This window comes from Rhipicephalus microplus, chromosome 6 (assembly GCF_043290135.1).
Source record: "Rhipicephalus microplus isolate Deutch F79 chromosome 6, USDA_Rmic, whole genome shotgun sequence".
In the NCBI taxonomy this organism is placed as follows: Eukaryota; Metazoa; Arthropoda; class Arachnida; order Ixodida; family Ixodidae; genus Rhipicephalus; species Rhipicephalus microplus.
In genome coordinates, this window is record NC_134705.1 from 137598758 (window position 1) to 137623820 (window position 25063).

The following is a 25063-nucleotide window of genomic DNA, read 5'->3' on the forward strand; positions in this document are numbered from 1 at the left end:
ACAATAGCCAGCGGAGTTTTCATTGATTTTCACGTTGTGATAATTTGCTTTTCTTGGGCACTACCTGTCCAACGTTTTAGAAGCTCATTGACTTAACGATTTCTTAGCTAGGAATGACCAGACATGCATGTATTCTGATCCTTCTGGTTGCAAACTCATTGTGTGTGCTGCGATTTGGCTTTCATCGCCTTCGATGGCAGACGCTTAGTATAAAGGTAACAAATTTTTTCTTTATTACCTTGCATTGAAAGTTTTAAAATTGCTTAAAGAAATACTAAACAGAGCAAAGATGTCACCCCTGTTAGTAAGCTACGTGTTCAGAACAGCCCAAGCAGTGCAGTTAGAACTAGAAAATTCTTTCTAAGCCACAAAATACAAATAAATGAAAGCAGAGGTTAGCAGCAGACGAGGATCGGGTTGTATCGTGCGCACTGCTGCGAATTACGGGAGAATTTTCGCAAAATGAGAAGCTGTCCATATGGCCAAAGTGTTGAAAAGCCACTTAGATACTTATGACATCTTTGTGACATTGAAGGGCTCGAACTTTACGCAATATTCGTTAGGTAGTGTTCTTAAGACTATGTAAAGCGTTAATCTACATTTTCACTATTAATCATAATGGCTTTATTAAAAAGTCACTTATCAGTTATGACTGATTCATGAGATCACGAGAGATTCGCTTTAATATGGCTTTAGGATAATTGTGGTTGTGTGTTTCTTTTTGAAAATATAACAGGAAGTCAACAATGACGTTTTTTTTTACTTAACTCTATTTTAGGATTCTTAAATTTTGACACATGCAAAAAGCATCGTTGATAGAAGAATAATATTCCCGCCGTTTCGGTGTAGTGACTAAGGCATTCGGCTGCTAACCCGCATGTCGAGGGGCGCCTACATTTTCTATGCAGAGGAAAATGCTGCAGGCCAACGTTCTCCGATTTGGGTGCACGTTAGAGAACCCCAGGGGGTGGAAATTTTCAGAGTCCTACACTAAGGCGTCTCTTATAGTCATTTGGTGTTTGGGAACGTGAAACAGTACATATTATTATTATTATTATTATTATTATTATTATTATTATTATTATTATTATTATTATTATTATTATTATTATTATTATTATATCATTATGAATGTAGAAAATACGCATTTCTCGGTTGCACACAGTATTTGCCAAACATGGAGGTTCTCCACAGGCAATAGGCTGCGCTAAGCGCATCTTCGGGTTCAGCAGCGTAACAAAATAATGGTGACACCACTATGTCAGGGCAGTATAATGTACAAGATGATAATCATGAAAAAAAAATGCACGAGCATGTGGCTTTTCTTTTTTCGGTTCTGAATATATACAGTACTAGCGTTACGTCAACTGGCGTCATTTTTTTGTAGGATTTGCAGCTTATGCAGTGTTTTAGAACGGTGATAAAGCATGTTTTAACTTCTTTTTAGTCGGGCAACAAAAAAACTGGGCTCATGACATCAGCGCCTTCACTTCACTTTATTACCTTAAAGACCCCCTAGAGGGGGTATTACATAAGGGGTGGGAAACATACAACAAATGTAATACATATGCAGGATGGGACAAGTATGAACAGGGGTCACCAATACAAAAATAAAATAACATATGTGCAGGATGAGTATACATATTAAAAGGCGTAACACCTTGCCAAAAAAAGAAGACAAAGTGAGAACCAGCAGCACAAAAAAGAACAGTGTAATGTATTCAATTTGAAAAGAAACGAGTGACATTTTGTGTAAATGTTGAGTGGCACATTATGGTGGCGAGATTAGTGAAAAGGTCATTCCAGTCGGAAGCTGCACGAAAAGAGAAGGAGGCGGAAAATGTCGTGGAACGGGCGCGCGGCCGGCCGACATGAAAGGAATAAGTGGTGCGGGGAGATGTGTGGGCAGGAGGCAAGATATAGGGCGGGTGGCTGAGTTGACTGTGATAGAGCTTGTGAAACAAAATGAGGCTGGCAACTCGGCGACGAATGTTAAGGTTTGAAAGATTGGATTCTTGTTTAAGAGATGAAACACTCACGTTATACGGATACGAGGAATTAATGAATCTAGCTGCTCTATTCTGGAGTGATTCTAGTGCGTCGGTTAAGTATGCTTGACGAGGGCTCCAGATAGGCGACGCGTATTTAAAGTGGGTGCGAATTAAAGATTTATAAGCTTGTAGTTTTACAGGAGGGGGAGCATGACGTAAGCGCCGCTCTAAGAAACCAAGCGATCTGTTAGCTGATGATATAATATTGATAGTGTGGACGCGCGATGATAAATCGTTACTCAAAGTGACTCCCAAGTACTTGTATGTGATGACATTTTCCAATGCAACTTTACCGATTTGATAAGAATAAGTGAGAGGGCTGCACCGACGATGAAACGAGAGGGACTTGCATTTATTAGGGTTTAGTGTCATTAGCCAACGATTGCACCAGTTAAGCACATGGTTAATGTCATCTTGCAATGCAACTTGGGCTGATGTGGTAGTAATAGTACGGTAAATTACGCAATCGTCTGCAAACATACGAATATTGCTGGATACACATTGCCCACACCTCTACTGCAATTGAATATCCTTCCTGAAACATTTCGTAAGTCATTCCAATAATTGTTGCACTCATACGGAAATAAGTGGCAGATGGCACATTTCAACGCTATAGATATTTTGTACGGCAACATGTGTAATTATAAGACAAACTGAACATTATAGTAACGTATTGCAGCACGTGCGGCAAGTGCCGCAGTTCATCCCCCATTGTGGGCGAGTGCCAGCAAAGCTGAAGGTTCATCATCATCATCATCATCATCATACCCTGCAGCCGCAATGTTATATATTAGCAGGATAATGAAGGAACTCCCGTTGCACATCTCTCACATTCGTGTATTGACATTATTGTGGTAGAGTTAAAGGCTTCATTTCGCACCGTCCAGCTTTGGTGTCAGCGCGGGCACCGGTGTCGTTGCTTGTGAGCAACGCAAAAAATTCATGAACTATAAAACAGACACAAACAAATAATTTTTAAACAACTTTTTACTCCTGCTTCGCAAGCGAAAATTCTGCCACGAAGACACACAATTGCTTAAAACTGTTTCGCAAAAAAAAATGTTACGTGAACGTCAAGCAGCACAAGGAGTCCCCTTAACGCATGTGATATTGTGAATGGCAGAATCGTACGATCCCACCATGCGTCGAAAGATGTGAACCACCAAAAAGCGAGATATTTAGAGTGGCGCACCCAATAAAATTCGTAGTTGCAGATGTTCGCATGGCACCTTACAGATGCGTAGTGATTATTTAACCAATGAGCAAAAGAAATAATAATGATGCCGTGGGCACTTTGCAAGCGTTTTTGCAGCAAACATTCTGGGAGAGTTTGAATAGGCCAACGTTATGCACACGAACGTTCCTTTTTCTGTAAGATAGCTGAAGGTGGTACTATAGAAGCCGCATTACGCGACCACGTTGTACTCTAGAAGGCAAGAGCAGAGTGTCCTCTACATTTTTCAAAAGTTATTTTCTTCGATTGCGGAGTGATGGAGATTTAAAGAACCTCCGAAACGCAGCAAATGCGCCTAGCATGTCACCAGTTATGCGGATCATTGCATATTGATACTTATGTGCATTGCGAACAAGAGGCACAATATTTATGTTTCATATTAAAGCCCGTTTTTCAGTATCGTTGTATATAATTAAACCATTCGTAACTCCGCGAATGATTGCCAACTTTTATGAATATCTCTTGCGTTCACCCCCAAAAAGTAGGTATTAAAGCTTTCACAGCCTTAAGGGATGTGCATGAACTCATTCGCTCGGCCGATGAACAAGAATCTTATTCGGACAAAGGCCGATCACAGAGTCTATCTGGAGATTCGGTAAGTTCTTGTCTTGGCGCATTGAGATGGGTACACTCGTACAGAAGATGTGTGATTGTTTTTTTTTTTGCATTTGCAGTAGTTGCTTGTCAAGGTGCTAGCCATTCCAACAAGAAAGTAGAGACAGATTTCATTGTCGCATTTACTTTAATTTTGGTTCAGCTCTTTCGCTATCCTTCGTCTTCTCTCTCTTTTTTTTCTGTAAAACCCATTTTCATCATTTACTCTGCTTCCCTAGCAAAGGGTAACCAGCTGGACTAAAAACTGGCTAAAACATCTCCGTTCTTCAGATTATTTCTTTCTACCGTCTTTGCCTTCAAAAGAAAAAAAAAAGCTGCCATGACCTGTCAAACTAGGTCAAAAGTTGGCAAGATGATCGCAAAAACAGGAACACATCACAAGTTTTGGAACCGTTCCCCTGTCAATAATTACCCACACAATATAAAAACGCACAGCAAGAAAAGTTTGGCCAATCTCACCACTGGCGCTCGCAATGGTGGGCTACAATGAACAAAAGAAAGTAAATAAATGTATGTGTATATAAATACTTCACGAAAAAATAAACTTAGGACAAAAAATTCGCATCAACAAATCTATAAATAGGCAGCTATAAATGCTGTGCTTTCCATTTTGGTTCTTTGTGAATCGAGTTGAAATTCCTTAGACAAGCATGACTCGAACATCAAGAGAAAGAAATAAAAAATTAAGTGAATTTCTGAAATTTAACAAAGATCACTTGTTGCCAGAACCCGTAGCATTCAAGAAGACATCAGGTAGGTATCTATGCCGTATATTTTGGATTTGAGAGAATTGATACAGGGCTGATTCCCGTCTTTGCGTCGGTCCATCACCGGTTTATGACACGTGTCGACTGCACCGGTACTTAAATGATAACCTACCGTAACATGTGCAGCCATGTGGGAGCCCAGACGTCAGTTTTATATTAAGGAAAGGCCCACTACGGGTCATGATGCGATTATCGCGTGTAGGTCTAGCAACAGCTCAATTACCTTTGAGAACCATAGCAGTATATATCCACTATATATTGTCTTGATATAAAATTCGAAAGCCAACCCCCTAATCGCAATTCTCGTATGAAGGACATCAAGCCTGCAAGCTGTTTCTAAAGCGCTCTAAAGCACAGGTGTGGTCCTGCGGTAGAATGCATGAACGACAAGTAGATTGTTTGGTTTTAATTCCTGCTCGGATCATAAATCTATGTATTCTAAATGGTGAACATTTTGCACTCTGAAATTGCTACGTTAACGCAGAACTTATTGTGACACGTGCTGCAGGACATTCGTGCTTTAGAAGCGCTACATTCTGTTTCATGATTAAGCTATTAATCACTTGTGCACATTCGCATACCACTGCCCACGTTCCGCATGTCACTGCGGCGTCACACTCTCTTAAGGGAAATATTATTGTGACGTGTGCAACAGGGTTTTATAGTATACATATTATGAGCTAACATTTATTTCCAGCATGCCGGTATATTCTGTGCTAATTTTTCTCTTTACCAAGTTATGTAGACGTTCGTTTGACGTCTTCTTTGTGTCATCCTTAGTAGGTTGATTTGATTTGTGTGGTTTAACGTCCCAAAACCATCATATGAATACGAGAAACACCGTAGTAGAGGGCTCCGGCAATTTTGACCACCTGGGGTTTCTTAAGGTGCACCCAAATCTGAGCACACTGGCCCACAGAATTTGCTCCTCCATCGAAAGTGCAGCCGCCTGAGCCGGGATTTGATCCCGCGACCTGCGCGTCAGCAGCCGAGTACATTAGCCATTAGACCACCGCGGTGGGGCCGTCTTGCTAAGTTAAACACACAAGTAAATGTACTTTAGAAATTATATTGTAAGATTCACAGCTTGACTTGACATCCTATTTCAAGTAGTAGCCCATAAATTTTACAATGAAAACCGTCAGAATAATATCTTTGAAACTCTTGCAAGTAACAGTATACATTAAGAAACAGTACAATCAATGTGCCGACAACGACGAAGCACTGATCACGCGTCCACGACGTAAGGATTTACATCGGGCGGTTTTTCTCGCGTGTCATTTCATTGCGATCGCCGCTGTTTCAATATATGTTTGCCTTAAACAATTAGGTTTGGCTTACTGATTTGCGTACGCCTAGTTTTATTAGCGAAAATATATCATCATGCACTATGTGTATAAAAGGACATGTGTTTCGCTGACCCTTGGTACTCAAGACATAATTTTAGCAAGGTGTAAATCTTATTGACAGCAAAATATGTAAAAAAATAGTGTAAGAAAGCATACCTCATTAAGAAAAGAATTGAACAAGCAGCGGACCCTATGTTTCTGTTTTTCCGTGAACTTCTGAAGGTAAAAATATTTACAAGTCAAAATTTCAAGGCGTAAACAACAATATCAGCTTTCTAGTCATGTTTTGCTCACTGCGAATGAAGATTTTAATGTTATCAAGTAACAGCCGGGTCACGTGAAGTGATGCATCGTTGATATATATTCAGAAAATGATAGATTATTTGAAAAAATAGGATCACGCATGGCACGGAGATACCAACTAAATAACTTTCCTTATAACATTTGCAGAAACCAACCCGTGTGAAGGGATTTAATCGCCAAAACTTGACCGAGTACAAGGAATACAGCATGGCAAGGGTGAGCAAGGCATTGCATATTTTTGGCACCGCACATAACAACTCAGCACGCTGTTCTGACAAAGGTTATATTCGTATATCAAAGTTTGGATATAACTGCACAAGAGCATTCGCGTGCCACCATGGTCCGCTGCAGTCGCGCGCACTGTATCTATGCAGGAGATCAGCTAACGGCTCTTGCCATTGCACACATCGAGAATGTCGTTGCGTTTTCGTTGAAGCCTTACGTAGCACGCAGGCCGCTTCACTCTGTGCAGTAATGTTATCTAGGGTTTCACGTGCGAAAATGGCAATATGAACATGAAGCACTCCTTATAGTGAACGGCGCCGGAAATTTCCGCCATCTGGTGTTGCTTCATGTCCACTGATATCGCTCAGTACACAAGCCTTGCCAGGTTTTAATCAAGATGACTGATCTGATAGCCCTACTTACAGTTTTTTAAACGGCTATTATTGATTTCGCTTAATAGCGTTCATGGCGAAATTCCCTTTTTCCCCTGAATGGCAATGATATTTTGCGAAGACTTTGGTGGCTGTAGAGATGCTCATTTTGGCACCATTTTACTACTGAACTCGAGCTGTTGTACGTGGAATGTTGTAGGCCCGTGTGCTCAGATTTAGGTGCACGTTAAAGAACCCCAGGTGGTCTAAATTTCCGGAGCCCTCCACTGCGGCGTCTCTCATAATCATATAGTGCTTTTGGGACGTTAAACCCCACATATCAATCAATCAATCAATCAATCAATGTTGTACGTGGATGCTTACACATTGGGCAAAAATCAAACCACATATTTTTAGTCTTCATTTTCTTTCGTGACAGGCATTGGAAAGTTGCAAAGGCTTCAGCTGGCGAAACTTACTCGCCACAGGTCTCACTTGCATAAACTAAATTAATGGTATCGAAGTCTTGGTGCGCAGTCATGAATTTGGAAATGCAGCGTTAACAAACACGCAGCAACGGACCGCAGCAAACACGCAGCAACGTGGCCGCTGTCGCAACAACAGCTGTTGTTGCGTCAGCAGCCACGTGTCGGTTGTATTAATTTCGTCTCTGTTGTTAGTTCTTGAACGAAGTTATTAGGCACCCGTTCCTTTGTTTCGGGGGTGTCACCATATTGGTGGAGTAACTAATTGACATCAGAAAGTAACCGAAAGATATGAAAAAGTGTAGTTGATCTTCGTTATACAGAAATCGGTATATCACACGAAAGTGAAATATGTCTTAAGAGAAGTGGTTGTTTATTTGCTGCAGATCACTATGTAATGTATATTGGTGCTCATTTGCCGCAACACCCTTAGACGTTTACGCCATGTTAACCTTTGCTGACATTTTTTTTTGCATGATACATGTCCAAGAGACACTGTATTGCCCACACAGTGGCATCGCGCTATCCAACGTGCACTGCACGCGTCTGCAAACCCTCTAACTGAAACGAAACATGTTTTAACAAAGTCATTTTTGTTAAGTGACGGTCTGCTGCAGCGAACGCTGCATCAATCACGGGTCGGCGACCATCTTGTGGGTGTACTTGGGATTCTGCGCAATGAAGGCGGCCATCAGTAGGCTGGTGGGTAACTGCGGCGAAGGTATGGCACCTCGGTCCTGCTTCAGTGTGTGTAAGGCAGCCAGTTGGGTCGTGATGTGCTCGGATTCACAAACGCAAGAGGCAGAGTTCTAATATTGAGCCGAAAGCGAAAGCCTCCCGCCTTGCCTTGCGTGTCCCTCGCCACGCCCGAACCACTGTGAAATTCGCCCGTCCACGCCATTGTCTTTCAGCGGCGCCTAATGTTGCAGTTATCGTTGTCGGTGCTCACGCGCTTGTATGAGTAGACGGCGGAGAAACACAGTTGGTGCTTATGAAAGCTGTACGTGCTAGCACAACGCGAACGACAAAGCACCTAACTGCGTCGTCACCGAGTCAAATCGCTCGTGGCTCCCCGTGGTTCCAGAAACGATGGTGTAGCTAATAATCATGGAGGCCACGCTTCCTGACGCTGTGCCTTGATGAGTAGGCTCAACACTATCTAGGTGGCGTGGCAAGGGCTCCCTGATACTAGCGTATTCATGAATTCTTGCATCAAGGTACTGTGTACCGTAGTTCTAATACTACGCATGCGTTCTCTGCCGGCACTCGTTATTGTCATAATGCAGTAGTTTTTTTCTCCACTCTTAGGCAGTGGCACTGCCACGACAAACCAAGAGTGCAGGTATACCGAGAGGAATGTAAAGTAGGAAAGGCGCGCCTGAAGTACTTTTCCCAAACGCACTGAAGCAGTTGGTTAAACGCCATGCGTTTAGTGCTGCGGACGAAAATGTCATGGGTTAGGTTTCTAGGGATCTCAAATTTGTGAAATTTTCTCTTCTGTGTTACTTTTTTGTGTTCTCTTCGTGCAAGTTTTCATAACGCTATATCTGTGATGGAACTACGTCAGTCAAATCCTGGTGTACCTCGTCAAAAAACAGAACCGTGATGAAATGAAAGGAGAAAAAAGTTCTAAAATAAAACGCAGTTTGAATACGGGCTCCTTGCATAAAAGCCGAGTAGTCTATTATACAACTACGCTGGTGCTTGGAGCTCGGGTGTCATGTCGGGCAAAAAGTCACGTTAATCAATGCAATATATCTTGGGAGGAGAGTAAAACGACTAATCCTCACACAATGCTCAGTAGCAACGAGTGTGTATTTTATTACTTTTCACCCACTGCTAAGTGTTCCGCCGAAATTTTCCACAATCAGCTGAATGCTTCGTCGACAAGTGCATATAATACGTTTAGTTATGTGTAGGGCGCATCCCGTTTATGCACTGGAGATTAATACTGGCCAAGTGGATGCAACCCACTTCCCTAAAATCACGATTTAAGATGTAGCCGATGCAATGCGGGAATCTAAAACTTTCGTGTTGGCCTGACACAAAGCTTCACACATAATTGATATGCAGTTTCGTAGTCATTGCAGTTTTTTTACCATCCTTCGGAGAAGCTTTGCATATCATGCGCCAACGCGAGCTTTCAACACAGAAATGTTTCATCGAGGTGGCCCACATTTTATTTATTTTTGTTACTTGGTTCAGTACACCTAAACTCGACCGAAAAAAAAGCCAACTTTACGAAGTGGCCACTCTAGGGAAGGGATTTGTATTTCCCTGCTGCTACTTATAGGCTCAATTAAAGATTGATCGAGACCGGCTTGGCGCTATACATAATATATAAAAGTTTTCTCTGCAGTAAATAAGTGAAGAAGGGGTAATTTTTTTTAATAATTTTGGCACAGGTGGTTTTTTTTTTCATTGTGTTCGCTAACACTATCGTCTTAAAAAGATCTAGACAACTTAGCCATGACCGTAAGATTGTTTTTCCCACGAGGCCTTATATCGCACCCACACGCTAAATAACCAACCAAGTAAATGACACCACCGTTTTGTACAAGATGGCGGTACAAGCGGCCATCGATTATTGTCACTGGAAGTACTCGCAGAGTAACACCATTCGTCATTTTACCATCTATGCCACTGACCGTTCCTTTGCGAATTCATTCCTCGGTCTGGTTCCTTTTCTCGTCTTTATAAATTACCAACCCGTGGAGTTTCACAAGAGCCTCTACCTGGCTGTATTGCCGAACATAGGAGAGTCCAAGGTCGCGCAGCCATCACTAAGTTTTTTCTCCTTAGCAGGTGACAAATCAGGTGCTTTTATCAAGCAGATGCTTTAATCAACCTGAATTACAAACTAATTTTTAATTGCGAAAAAAGCGGTAGTTCCCTCTTAATTTTGGCGTGTGTGGGCTTTTCTACGAACACCTTCTCCAACGCTTTCGCATTGAACCATCTAAGCACGTAAGTAACGACTTTAGCGTTTTTTTTTTTCACAAGGCTGCGCTCCACACTTCTGCTCCAAACAACAAACTCGGCATGCGGCACCTCTCGTATGTACAAAAACGTCGCCACTGGCAGTAACGGTAGCTTTCGTTATTTTGTGTTTGTGTGAGAGACAGCACTGATCTCCTCACAACTTGCTCGCTTCACTTGCCCCCACAACTAATGTATTCGATGGCCTGTCATAGCCTCACTTGATGGTCTACAAGGCCTGCACCACAGGAACATGTCTGCGCCTTTTATTCCCATGTCCAGGCTTGCTGAATGTTTAAAACAATGCTGTTAAAGCTTTTGAGTGCTGATGCATTACAGTTATATATATTGAAGGACCTCAAACCAAGTTCCCAATATGATTAACTTTCCCACTTCCACAGATAATGCGAACAAAGCCATAACTTCGTTAAATCGTGTTTCAACTGCATGAAGTTTTGAAAAACACGAAGTCTAGAAACTTACACTTCAGAAGTACTGGGTCCTACACTTCGGAAGTACTGAATTGGGCTCGCATACAAGCCAGCTGGTATGTGTCCCTAATTATGTGCTAATTTGGCCATCTACTTGCATTGTTTGTACTTCGCTGCTTTTTTTAGATGCAATTCATCTTAGAGAGGGGTTAAAACCCGGTGTGCAGCCACCCTTCGCATTCGCAACAGCTGGCCCAAGCACTGCCATAACGTGCTCACACGCAAGAGCATTCCTGCATAAGCAAGCGCCTACGTAAGACGTTTTGGCTTCCCCTCTTACACTCACTAAACATTAGATGCCTGCCAAGATCACGTAGCCAGGGGTGGAGCAGCGGAAAGCTGGACGTGCCAAAGCGCAACGTAAACATCGGCAAGCGGACGCTGATCTCCGGTCTTGGGAAGCCGAGCGCAAACCAAAACGTCAGTGGGAAACTGCTGCGGATCAGACACAGGCTGGAGATGCCGAAACGCAATGGCAGCCTCGCTAAGCAAAACCCACCGTACGCAAGCCGACGTCGAAGCCAAGCGTCATTGTAGAGCGCATGCATCGGCTGCGGACAGGTGACGCGAGTCCAACGCCCGTGCAGAGCACCTCACTGGACAACTTCAACACCCAGAAATTGACAATGCCGACTCCACCAAATAACGCCAAATACGATGATAACACTAAATACGCAACAATAATAGAAACATTAACGGAAACACCTACTCAACCCGACTCAAACGCGGAGTGCATGCACCCACTGTTCTTCTTCACATAGCCTTATGGTCGCCTTTAGCGGGAGTTGATGTAATTTTTAGTTACCATGACATTTTCCTAATTATAATTTTCTTGCTTTTTTTCAGTTTCTGTGCACGCATGAGCCAATATGGTTATATAACACCACATCAAGCGCTCTTCGCGAATGCGAAGTGGATCAAATGGCGATGATAAGCAGACTTTCCGTTCTTCTGATGCGATCTTACTACGAAAACAAAACAAAGTATTCAAAATTCATGCTATATTTTAGATATTCCATGTTGACACAAACGCTTCTATTTTCAGGGTTTCTGTATATATTCAAGGGACGTTTGATCCAAGTAATAAAAATCGAATGTTTATTACGATTCCGCGTGAAGCAAAAGGTAGGAGTTCTTTCCCACTTTGAAAACACCTTGTGGGATTGCTTATGAACCTACGGAATAAGAGTACAGTGATTGCCTTGTGACGGAATCGGTACTTGGCGAGTGACATCAATTTATAATTTTGCTTATGGTAGAAGCATCCTATACACTATAAAACAGCATGAACCATGCAAACTGTGTTGCATGGTTCATGCTGTTTTATAGTGTATAGGTGTTTTATAGTGTTTATTCTGTGTTGCATAAGTAGCTGGTTATGGCCTATTTCGCTATTGGAGGAGAGCTTACGGAGTCCGGACGCTAACGCAGTACTGCTATAACTCACATCGTAAGAAAGTAACAACAACAGAAACACAATATAGTGCAATTTTTCGAAAACCTATAAGTGTAATAAAATCATTTTATGGTCATTAAGGTGGACTAACTCAATTCTCTATTAACATTTCAGCGATTGTGCGGAGCGTTACTGAAGAGTTGCTGTATCTGAGCAAGAAGTCAAGATGTGCAGTTATTAGGATTACAGTACTTCCAGGTCAGTTTGGCTATACACTTCTTTTCCCGCGGAGTAAACGTCGCGGCGTACAGGTGGACTGTTTTCAAAGACGATAGTCTTTCTCGGGGACTTTCGACACAAAAATTTTGGTCTGTCTGTCTGTACATTTGTCTGTTTGTCCTTTCTTAACGGCACCGGGTATTTGAAATGGCGAACCCCATTCTAAGCGCACACCAATGTTGTTCCAGCTTTAGCGTTCATACTTGTGAAATTGTCTACTAATAAGCAATTAGTGCGCAAGTCTGGGGACCCTAACAACACGTATATACTGTGCATGTGCATCTTTTACTAGAAAATACATACATAAGTAATTTTAAGGAACGTAGCGCTTAGCACGCTGCACTGACCATGCAACGCTTGCACGAAAAGGTGAGTATTTCCAACGCTTTGCTAAGAAGCGATGGTGGTGGCACCTACCCATCGCCTTGCGTTCCTCACCTTATCACCTCTGAGACGGGCGCGCACATCCGTCTCAGAGCCTTGCGCTTCGTTTTGCAAGGAGACTGCCAGGTGGCGCTCATGTCTCACGTGTGACGTGACCTGATGCGCTCGTTCGCCTCCGCTGCACGCTCGAGGCACTCTAATGCAGCACCTCCGAAATGCCATTCACAGATTTCCTTACGCAGAACATCAAATAATTGTTCACTCTCTCCACACGCAAGAGACATTTGCAGATTAGATACAAATACGGGGCCAACTTTGAAAAAAAAAAATCTTTCTCTTTTTCTTGGCCGCCGTGGTCACAAGTGGTTATAGAGATCGGCGGTATACAATGAACAATGTTTTTATACCATCCGTGAGCCTACATTTATGGGCGCGTTGAGGTGCCACTCGAAATTGCCGCAGACGACTTCTATGGTGTGCTTCATAAACTTATCTAGGTTTCGGCATGTGAAACTTGCAGTATACCTATTATTAGTAGAGGTAGCAGTAGCAGTAGGATCGCCAACCGGGCATGTGGCTCGTTGCCCTCCCGGCCTTCTCTTGTTCTTTCATCATCATCATCATCATCATCATCATCATCATCATCATTATTATTATTATTATTATTATTATTATTATTATTGTTGTTGTTGTTGTAAATAACCACTGCTAGCGCACTGACGACTTTATCAGAGTCCGTATTGACTAGACTTCTTGCGTGATCAGGCGAAGCCAGACGATATGCGGCAGCGTTAGAGTAGAATAGACGTTTTTGGACCGAAGCGTCTAGGGGTCGAGCTCAATCCAGTGTGCGGCATGACTATCCTTACTGTTTATTTGGCCCCCTTCGCCTCTCATTTTCATACTTTCCCCTCTTTCTCGACTCGCAACTCTGATAGTGTTTGCTAGTCCAATCTTACTCCCCCACCCCCTTTCTCTCTCTTCTTGGCATGTGATATTGTTCATTTCTTACGTTGTAATAACTGCAGAGTTTGGAGTACCCTAGGGTTGCCAAGATACAAGGGAAGGTAAAAAACCTCAACTATCCATAACTCTGCTTGGTGTGTGGGGTATCGAATTGGCGAGAGAGCGCCACTCCACGCTCTTCGAATGAACGGCCACAGTTGATATGGTCGGTACAAAACAAAGAACAACACACATTTCTTCAACTAATTTATAACGACAATATCGCCCACCGAATCGATACATCAATTGTAAGTAACATACTAGTACATCCGTACACACTATTCCCATACACTCCATGACAAACACAATAACATGACAAACACAATAACGCACCCAAGGCGGTGTCACCAACGATTGACTTACCACGAGGGCCCCGTGCGCCTAGCGCACGGGGCCCTCGTGGTAAGTCAATCTTTGGCGCGTGGCGGCAACCGCCACGCGCCAAAGAGACTCACTCAACTCTCGCGCGCCACCAAGGCTTGCTTCCGCCAGGGGTCACTGCCGGCGCTACCACTGTAACGACCATGATGATGATAGTGGCACTTAACCCGAACACAACGCCACCTATCGCTCGGTGGTTGTAACCCGAAATGCGGCTTTTGGGCTAAAGAAGTGAGCCATGCGGCGCAAACAACTTTACAGGGGGTGTCAGCACCCCCACATTCCCTCAATCTTAATTCAACCCATATTTCTAAGAACGAAAAAATCAGCTACACAAGCTGTAACAAAAAATGACATCACACGTTTTTCAATAATGTCCTTGCACCACGAAACCACCGCCGGTCAACCCTGCTGCATTGTCCAGCTCGACTTTACCTCAGTACCGGTCCCGCGAAAGCGATGTTGCGGTCGGCGCAACGAACCGTCACTCTCGCCGACACGTCTTCCGATTGCGACCAGCACTCACGAGGGTGCCGGACTGCAGGCAGTTGCGCAGTCCCCAGGCATCTCCATCACCCGACCTTCCGACCATACTCCTGGCCAGAGGCCCTGACGATGTGCATGAGAAAGCCAGGCGTGGATTACAACACTCTCGCTGCGCACATTTCGAAACACTCAACAGAAACAATGGAGCAGGGCCTAGGGAAAGGAGCTTCGGGCTTTTCGCCAACCTGGTACGATGGTCAGTACTGCTAGCTAATACATCGGGGGCGGCCGAGACGCCAAGCTCAAAATAAAACAAAGAACACTTTTCCTGATTCGTGCATCGCAAGATAAAAAAAAAAAGTGAGAGAAGCAGAGTGCAACACCTGAACGTCACGATCGACCTAGTTGTGCCACGCACGACAGGTGGCTGCGCAGAGCCTTAGGCTTAACGAGTCGCTCAACAACAACCGGCATCCACCCAGTGCTCAGTCTAGGCACAGAAGAGGGAGCGGTGAGGAGACATCCACTCTGTGAGGTGGCCCTATCGCTCGCCGCACACAGCAGCTTACCGAGCGATCGGCTCCGTACGGTGTTACGACGCCCCGGCATCGAGCCGCAATAGAAGACGGCAACGTCGCCCGGCTCCCTGAACCCAAAGAGATAGAAGAAATTATTTACTGAAAATCGAACCACCCACGAGGCTTACGTACTCCCGCGCTTTGGTCCTGACCTACAATCCACGTGCTCTAAGCCTTGCTCACCCCAGTATGCAGACCGCATGGCTCTCGTCCTAACTGAACAACGTTTTTGAAAACCGAAAACAAAAAAAGAACTTGTGAGCAGAAAAAAAAAGAACTCAACCTGCCGACAAATTCAAACACGTCACAGAACCAATCTCCTCGCTTCTCAAGAAGGTACACCGCCGACGCTAGCAACGAGAAGTTCACCTAGGCCTACTCTACCCCGGCTCTAACAAAAGCTTCTACCGAACCGCCAAAAACTGTCGTCCAATACTCCAAGAGCCCCACGTTGGGCTAGCTCAATCGGCAGAACATGATACTTTTAATGTCAGGGTCGTGAGTTCAGGCCCCACGTTAGGTGCCAGTGCGGGGTATCAAATTAGCGAGCGAGCGCACGCCACGCTCTTGAAGTGAAAGCCCAGAGTTGACACAGGCGGTACAAACCAAAGAACAACATACATTTATTTACCTAATTTAGAACGACGATTCTGTCGCCGAATCGATACATCCATTGTAATTGACACACTAGGACATCCGTACATACTATTACCATACACGTCATGACAAACACACAATAGCATGACAAACACTATAACACACCTAAGGCGGCGTCGCCAACGCATGACTTACCACAAGGACCCCAGGCGCGCAGGCCGCGGTACCACGGGCCGAGGGCCCACGGTAGAGACAACCGTTCGCGGCAACCGCCACGCGCCGAAGAGACTCGCTCAACTCTCGCCCGCCACATGGGCTTGCTCCGCCAAGGGTCACTGCCGACGCTACCACTGTAACGACCATGATGATGATAATGGTACTCCACCCGAACACAACGCCACCTATCGCCCGGTGGTTGTAACCCGAAATGTGGCTTTTGGGCGAGACATGTGCGCCATGCGGCGCAAACAACTTTATGGGGGTGCAAGCACCCCGACAGGTGACAGCTTATGTTGACATTGGAGCGAAGGCTGTGGAGGTGGGGATCCCGCCCGTTCGCATTGCTCAGCAAGTATTACGACAATTTGTGGCTCGTTTTGGTTACGCTCGCTCGCATTGTGAACCGCTTAAAAAGCATTCACGAAAACTTGAATGGGACAAACATTTCGATAGCTCAGTGTTCATAATAGTGTTGTATCAAGCTATGTGTAAACTGGTAGCGTAACTTCCATAGAAGCCGATGAACCCATTAGTTGGCGGCTTGTTGCGACCGTCTCCATCTACGTATGAAGGGGACAACCAACGGGAAACAAAAATGAACATTAAATATGACTACAAACGGTAGCGGCGTCATGCATTTGCGCTACATGGCGCGAAATCGTAATTTTTCTTAATTGTTGATCTTTTTCTTTCTGTTAGTAATACGCAATTTTATTGCGCCTTGGGGCTCGTTAATTGCATGTAGGAAATAAAAACAAAAAAACATTGAGCGAGCAAAGTCATCTTATAAGCCAAATTTCCTACTTGCAATACGCACAGAAACATGGCAGATGCAGTTAGTGTTCACGAATATAATAGCATAATTGTTTGAAAACTCACATTGCCCAATCGTAAAAAACTACTGCAGTGAGAGAGCAGTTTTGAGAAAGTAGCTTTGGAAACGTAGAGTACAGCGTCTCATTGCTTAGCGTGTCACGTTCACCATCGCTAAGGGAGGAGGCATGCCGGCAAGGCCCCGGCGAAAGCAGTCGGAAGTCACTAAGGTGGCAATTCACACATTATTCGAGCTAGTTCAACTCTGAAATGTCACACCAGTCAACAACATAGCAGAAAATAAGTAAACTACGGCCGGTATGCACCAAACCACTTCGGAAAAGTGAGCTATGCTTCCTTGACCCGGTAATGGGCCGAAATAGAGAACACACCGAACAAAACCCTGCGTCTCACATAATCATATAGTGGTTTTGGGACGTTAAACCCCACATATCAATCAATCACCGAACAAAACCAAGCTCTGATAGCAGATTGCCCGGATACACCCCCCTACGCAAGGTATGTGTAACTGGTGGCGCAACTTCTATAGAAGCCCATGTATTCAGTAGTCGGCGGCCCATTGCCAGCGTCACGATCTACGTATGGAGGGGAGGACTAACAGCAAAGAAAAATTAAAAATAAGATACGTCGTCCCAACCGGTAGTAGTAGCAACGTGTTGCGTTTGTTATAAATGACGCGAAATTGATTTTGTTTCTGACTTTCTGCGTGCTTTACAAATACACGATCTCATTTCGCATTGTTGCTCAGTGATCACATGCGCAAAAGAAAAGGAAGACCAAAATATCAAAAGGAAAGACTGAGGAAGCAGGGTTGTTTTGTTAGCCGAATAGCATATGATCAACATACACCAAAAACTTAGCAGATGAATAAACTGTGATATCACGAGCACAATAATACAACAGTTCAAAAAGCCCTGATAGCAGATTGCCAAATACGCCCCAGATTTCAGGCCTTCGATTACAAGATGAGGCAATCATCCATTTCGCCAAGTGTCAAATAAACCACAAAGTAAATGTACAGTTAACTTTGAAATATATAAAATTACGGTTATTTAAAAAAGAAATATATCGAGCTTTTCAGTTTTGGTTCTTTGTGCCCTCCACCCCTAGTCACGCTTCAATTCTGGGCGGGCGTTGATGCCTGTGGTACAACGTTTTCGACACTTTTCGTTCCAAATTTCACGACCCAAGTAATTTAACCAGAGTGCATGTATTTGCTGGAAACATAAAAAAGCGCGTTCACGCTGTTCAATCAAGAACTACGTCATGGGCACTTGGTTCACTCTTCAAAACGCGTGCACTGAAAATATGGTGCCATCTACGACAGTAAGAAAAGAAATACATTTCCCCAAAGTGAACAATACATGTGTTTTATTACGACTTGCCCCGATTGTTTCACCCTCACAATAAATAAAGTGGCACTTCGGTGCCATCACTTCATCTCGGCGACAACTTTTCTTGAGAGCATGCTCTTAGGAAAGGTTGTCGCTGAGTATAGGCGCGATATTTGTAGCTGAATAAAAATATGTATTGTTATCGGCATCGAACACTTCTGCTACAGAACAGCTATTATGGTCGAGTTCTGCATGCAGCGTATATGAAAAGTGATCGTTATCACGAACCGGAATGCGCTCCCATCGAAGCACACGATACATAAAGTTGACAAGTTATGTTGCAAAGTGCGGATCGTAATTGGTGTTTCCCTACAGTACTTTTCCGTGTTTTTTTTTCTTTTTTTGCTCTACTAGAGTAATAATACTTTCCGAATGCTTTTGGCACATACGCAGTATATAACAATTGCAGCAGAACTTCTGTGGCCGAGTTGCCTGCAGGTATCATAAAAAATATATATAAGCTTAACAGATCAAGCAAGTGGTAGGTATTAATAGTTTATAGTAAAAACGGGTGGGAAAAAGGCAGCTGAGTGGGTAAAAGCCTCGCCAAGTCAGGACAAGCTAGATTCTCACCAGCTATGCTGCCACGAAGCCTTGTAGAGCTCATTCAGTCTGTGCCGACTATTTTGTTACATTTTTATTCTAGGTTTTCACTATAAGATTAAACATAAAATAAAAATCACATTTTCTCTTCTTTCTTTCTAGGTCTTGAATCTGCAGGTAAGTCGTAAATGCACATGACACATAACTCAATAAAGTGCAGTAGGTCAAGTTCTAATACACATAGGTGGTCTCGAATACAGTTCATGCCGTAGAGATTTTGAACCAATGTCGAGCCAGCAATACATAAAAAGAGATAAACTCTGAAGAAGTTTGTCCTTAAAACCGTAGACCAAGATAAGTGATCTTTTTATAACGGCATTCACTCCTCAAGAACCTAAACAGTTGTTATGATGAGTGATGAGCATGATACTTCAACCTGTTTCTCTTTTTTTAGTTCACAGAAGAATACAAGCTGAATGTATTATGATTCGAATCTGCTGCGCACGTAACGCTGAAGTTGGCGACCAGCATCAGCATGGGCCTCTCTACGCGTTTTCATAATGCAGTGAACTGAGTCAGTCAATGCTCACAGTCATGCTGAATATTTTACTTTCGACGCATTTTTTAAGTACTGGGAAAGAATTTTAAAGCAACACGTCCGACATATATGTTGCGGCCTAATAAGTATCGACTTAGCATTCGTGGCATCCACACACATCAGCTGCCCAGTAGTAGTTATGCCACGCGGCCTGTCTTTTATATCATAGCACACACACAGCTTATGCTAATGCTGACGACGTAAGGTTCATGCGACTAAAAGAACTAAACTCTTTTGGACAGCTGTGCATTAGGAAAAGCGAATATATTTTCTGGGAGCTCAACGTAACGACAAGGCTGCTCATGTAGATTCAGGAAGAAAGTAGCGAATACGCTCTAAGTAGTTCTCATAATCAGTGTGCTATGACTACACAAGGACAAAGATGACTATTGAAAGATTAAGGTGCAAGTTCTGTGCATAGACAAAAAAAGCACACTTCAGCTGTTTATGTCGATTGAGGTTTCATCATTTTCGCCCTAATTAGTTATGTATATTCTCAACCGACCAGACATGGCGAATACATTTTTGAAACATTTTATGCGAATTACGTATCTTGCGATGTGGGCTTTTACAAAGGGTGAGAAAGAACTACACCACGGTGAATTTCACTGATGCGCTTGCTGACACAACGGTTAAAAGGGTGGTGCCACAAAATTTCTAGGCTAAGAAGAGCCTCTTTTGCGTTTCCTTTGTAGGCTAGGACACTCCACTCGAACTGGTGGGCGCAGCAAACGTTAAAAATAAATTTTACCTCACCTCCAAAGTGTAATCTAGGCAACGAAAATTTCCCCGAGTGCTACGGATCTGCAGCTACTGAGTGTAAACTTGCGCAGTTTCCCCTTCAGGGACACGAAGGTTCATCGCAGCGCACCTCCTCCTTAATATGTCATTATATGAGTATGACTTCACACCCTTTTCCTAATTCTCAGAGCCCCCGCCTTAATATGTGAATGTGTGGGGAAGGAGGCTGTGTTTGCATACCCTCCTCGTAGGTGACTATGGGAGAAGTCGACCCATCAGAAATGTTTTTCGGGGAAGCCACCTTTTTCATTTCAGGACGGGCACCCTCTTGAAGTGATCATTTTGCACATTCTATGGCACCGCAAATAAAAAGTTTTTTTTTTTTGGGGGGGGGGGGGGGAAGGCACGAATTGTGTGTGCCACCTACTGCCAGGACCCTTGTTTCATCTTCCATGAGAAGTTTGCCTGCCAATGAGTTTGCCAGGTGCGTTAGTCACTTTCATAATCTGCGGCTTCATCATGACACTCAGGGTACACATCATCATTAATTATCAATGCAAAATCCTCATGTGCCCCTTCAAACGTCTGAATTTATCCTGGGCGTCATCGGTGCCACGGTAAACAGAAGTGATGCAAAAGTCACGTTCTCGAGATGACAGATGACACCACCAGCTGACGTAAGCATTTGGGCACAGATCACAAATCAGTGACGGCATCAAGTCACTTTGACGCCCCATAACGAGCAATCTTGTCTTGATAAAAGGTGCGGCTGATAATGGAGGTAGTACAAAAGAAGGTAAGGTTCTCACGACCTGCAACGCTTCTCATCTTGGAGGCTCTTCGAAACCTCGCGTACAGAATCAAAGTTCAGGAAGGATCAATTCCTAGACTGAAAGAAAAAAGAAGTTATACTTAACCTTCGAGTCACCTTAGCCGAATTCATAAGGTGCCTTGCAATGTTTCACAAAATTGTTTTCTGGGATTTGGCTTGCTAACGGTTCTGCTTCAAACATTGATTATTGTACATAATTGCCATCATTAACATGCTAATCATTGCGTTCATTAATATGACTGCCATCATCATCTCCAAATAAACACTCTTGCTTACCGTCAGCTTTGCCAGCGCGTTCATCAGCATCGTTATCTTTATTGATGAGCACCCCAAACACTTTATCATCATGGCAAAAGTTGAAAGGTTCTCCTCATAATCAGCATAGTTGAGAATTCATCTGCTTGCTCAACGCACTACTAAAAAGCGTTAATCAAGAAAGCTATAGGAATCACAACATTCGTCACCGCGGTAGGCAAAAAAAACATTCCTAACTTGTATTTATTCATAACACAGTGCATATCTGAAATAAATCAAATTAACTGTCAACAGCGCTTCTGTAGTGTGTATATAGCTCTAATATGTACAAATTTGTGCGCAGAGCATCGCAGCTGCGAAGCAGGACCTATGATTATAAAGGGGTTGTCTTTACGTTTTACAAAAACTGCGTAGGCCCGGCGTACACAAATAAAAATGCCACTGCGAGAACTCGTTACAAAAACTTGGTCGCACGCAGTGCAGCAAAAATTACACAAAGAGAAAACATAAGTACTTGCTTTTCTCAAATAAACCCAAGCAATTCTAAACCGCTTAGTTATTTAGAGTGACTTTGACTTTAAAATATTTATACGCATGATCGGAAAAAAGGGCATAACTTCTTTGAGAGCGGTCATATGTCCACTGCTCTGGTGTAGTGGTTAACTTGCTCGGCTGCTGAGGCTTAGGTGGCGGGTCCAATAACTGCTGCGACGATAGCTTTTTGATGAACTTGAGATGCTAGAGGCCCATGCATTTTGCAATTTCACTGCACGTTAAAGAACACCAGGGGGTAAAAACTTCCAGAGTCGTCCACTACGGCTACCGTCATAATCATACCAGGGTTTTCAGACGTTAAACCGGGCGAATTATTATATAGTGGTCGTACGGACATATCTGTAATGAATACTGGAGGAATGCACAAACCTTGCATTAATTTTCGAGGCAAAACCATTCCAGCACCACCACTAATGCCATGATGCCCCTCGTTCTACAAGTATGCTTCCCTATTATAAATTGTAACCTTATCTGTAAACACTAAATTATGATATTCTAGAAGACGCTGCATACTTTCTTGGCCATTTTCACTGTTGCAGGAGTAGTTATGTTGAATAAACGCTTTTCTTGTCTGAGAGACTCTAACCCATCTTTCGCAGTGATACTTGAATGAAATAAGTTGTTGCTCAAACACAAGCAATGCATCGTCCAGACTTCCTTCACTGAAACCAGTACCGGTTCATTCTAGTTTAATTCAACAAATGCAAATGCTGTTAGGTAATCAGAATAAACGCACAGCACAGAAGATTGCAGTCAGCCTCTGGCATAATTTTTATATTGTACCTAGAATCATTTTTCTATTTTCTTTGCTGGAACAAACTACCCCTTTTGCTCCTGCTAGAGAAACACATTTTCTTATTACTGACCGGTATGCGATGGCCATGCTCTTGGCACGAATCGAAACACTGTTTCAAAGTTATTTTTTCTTTTTTCTTTTAGGTCCCGAACTCATCTATGACCTGAGAGTCCGAAACTCCTCTTTATCGCGCGGACCTAGCAATGGGTGTATAAAAAATTTCGCGAAGCTCGCTAGAGTGTCTTCTCAAGTATATCAGCCAAGATGTCAAGACATACTCAACACGAAGATAGAGCAACAAATTCTCATTCAAGGAAAAGAAGTACCGAGAAAACACCATCTTCGTTAGATTTTTGTCCCTGCATCTGATTTAGTACTTAACGGTGATTGAAGGCCATTTTAAGATACATAAAGACCCAATATATTTCAACAATGCAATTAGGTGATATAATATAAGTGTCGGCATATTCAGTGTTCTACACTAGCAGTATTGGCTACCGGCTGCACAGACTGACGCTCCCACATTTAAATGCACATATATTACCTAAAAGTGGACAGATGCATGACGGCCGCCTTCGCTCGGTGTTAGAGCATCGGATGCGTTATTCGAAAATCGCCGGGTCGGCCCCTGCTGTCATTAGGTTTTCTTTTTGTCCACTTTTCTTTCTTAATTTTTGTGTTACGGTTATTCATAATTACACTCGCTTTAATTTCTTCGGCATTATTGTTTGTTAGTTCTCATTATTATTGTTCATATTAAGAAAACGAGCGCTCAAAGTTTCACTTGATTGATATTAGATACGTTGTTTTTTTAAGCTCTAAATGTAAAGTCCACTTCGCGCTAGTCGAGTCTTAAAGCCTTAGAGCAAGTAATTTCAATGGCTATGTTTTCGAAGTTACAACATTTATTCTCCGCTTTATAAAATTTACAACAGAAGAAAATCCGGTAGAAAAACGTAGCTGAAGTAGGTGCATAGGCTATTCGGTACCCCTTACTGAAATTGACAAAATGAGAGGCCGTTTTTTGATAGCTATTCTCCCTTTTTTTAATGCGCAGACATAGATTGCCGCTTGTGAGAAATAAACTTTGGGGTGAGCTATCGCTGTTGTCTGTGTCATTTTTGCTGGCCTCCGTCTTTCGAGCTGCTTTAATGTTGGATAAATTGGGCGATTCTTACACCTCGAAAGCTCAAGCACATACATTTTTCATTTTATTTATTTATTCATACTGCAGACTACAAAACGTGGTCCAAGCAGGACGGGCAATCACGAATCACAAAAACAGAGGACTAAAATTGATCACGAACGTAATAAATAACAAAGTGAGTAAGATGAGGAAATATATACAGTGCTACATCAACAAATATACACTATGAGACATACATACATACTATGCAGGGCGGTCGCACTCAGACAAGGTGTTCCACTCAGACACTGTTCGCGGAAAAAAGGAAAATTTATATGTATCTATTCTAGCAAAATATGATGTAAATGAGTTTGGTTGGTGATGTCGTGTATATCTGGTTGACAAAGGGGTTAAATACAATGAAGAGTCAGTCGCAAATCTATGGTTAAGCAAGGAACTCAGGAAGTCTAAGCCCAGTTGCCTTCTTCTAGACTGAAGTAGTGGAATGTTGTTAGCTGACATTAGTTCAGATAGAGAATCCGTGTGACGAAATTTAGAATATATAAAGCGAACTGCTTTTATCTGATTTCTTTCCAATTTGTCTATGTTACATTTGGTGTAGGAATCCCACACTACGCATGCGTACTCCAGTTTTGGTCGAATGTAGGATTGATAACACAGAAGTTTTACACTTAGTGGTGAATTGCGGAGCTTGTGTCTCAGGAAGCATAATTTTCTGAAAGCAGATGCACAAATGTTTTCAATGTGTGAATTCCAAGACAGGTTAGTAGTGAACGTGACACCTAGATATTTGTAGTTATTGACCTGTTTAAGTGTAGATGAACCAAGGGAGTAAGCATAGTGAAGGGGATATTTTTTTCGAGTTATACACATGGAAACTGTTTTTTCTGTATTTACAATCATACCCCAATACATACCGACTCAACACAAACACAAACTACTAGTCCATGCCTATGTCACGTCAAACGATAGCTCCTATAATAAATAACAAAAATAGGGCACCGTACATGCGAACGTTAGGAAACGGCAAAGTTGGTTGGCCATGGGGGCTTGACGTGACCACCAAATCTAACGTTGAACACTGGCTGGGGCGCCGTCGGTAGAAGCCCGGACCTTTCATCGCTCGTATACTCTGAGCAGGCAAGCTTAGCGCGGCGGCTTCGAAGACTAGCT

General features: G+C 43.1%; 1 protein-coding gene across 3 annotated transcripts; it reads left to right on the forward strand.

Moving 5' to 3' along the window:
• On the forward strand, window positions 1-23844 carry LOC142765539 (uncharacterized). Of its 3 annotated transcripts, XM_075866671.1 has the most exons (7): window positions 2-215; window positions 6467-6535; window positions 11717-11853; window positions 11916-11995; window positions 12441-12524; window positions 19129-19143; window positions 22887-23844. In XM_075866671.1, the coding sequence occupies exons 1-7, from the start codon at window positions 114-116 to the stop codon at window positions 23090-23092; spliced, it is 693 nt and encodes a 230-aa protein (XP_075722786.1). In that variant the 5' UTR covers window positions 2-113; the 3' UTR covers window positions 23093-23844. The 3 variants fall into 3 exon arrangements, with proteins under 3 accessions (XP_075722787.1, XP_075722788.1, XP_075722786.1); XM_075866672.1 differs by lacking the exon at window positions 19129-19143 and having other exon boundaries at window positions 1-215; XM_075866673.1 differs by lacking the exon at window positions 6467-6535 and having other exon boundaries at window positions 1-215.
• The last annotated feature ends 1219 nt before the right edge of the window (window positions 23845-25063 follow it).

What these genes read in the sequence shown, in the direction of transcription:
- LOC142765539 (XM_075866671.1), top strand. Translation starts at nt 114, where the DNA reads ATGACCAGACATGCATGTATTCTGATCCTTCTGGTTGCAAACTCATTG. An exon ending in AGGAATACAGCATGGCAAGG is followed by an intron (nt 6,536 to 11,716) that starts GTGAGCAAGGCA and finishes GCTTTTTTTCAG; the next exon opens with TTTCTGTGCACGCATGAGCC. An exon ending in TACTACGAAAACAAAACAAA is followed by an intron (nt 11,854 to 11,915) that starts GTATTCAAAATT and finishes TTCTATTTTCAG; the next exon opens with GGTTTCTGTATATATTCAAG.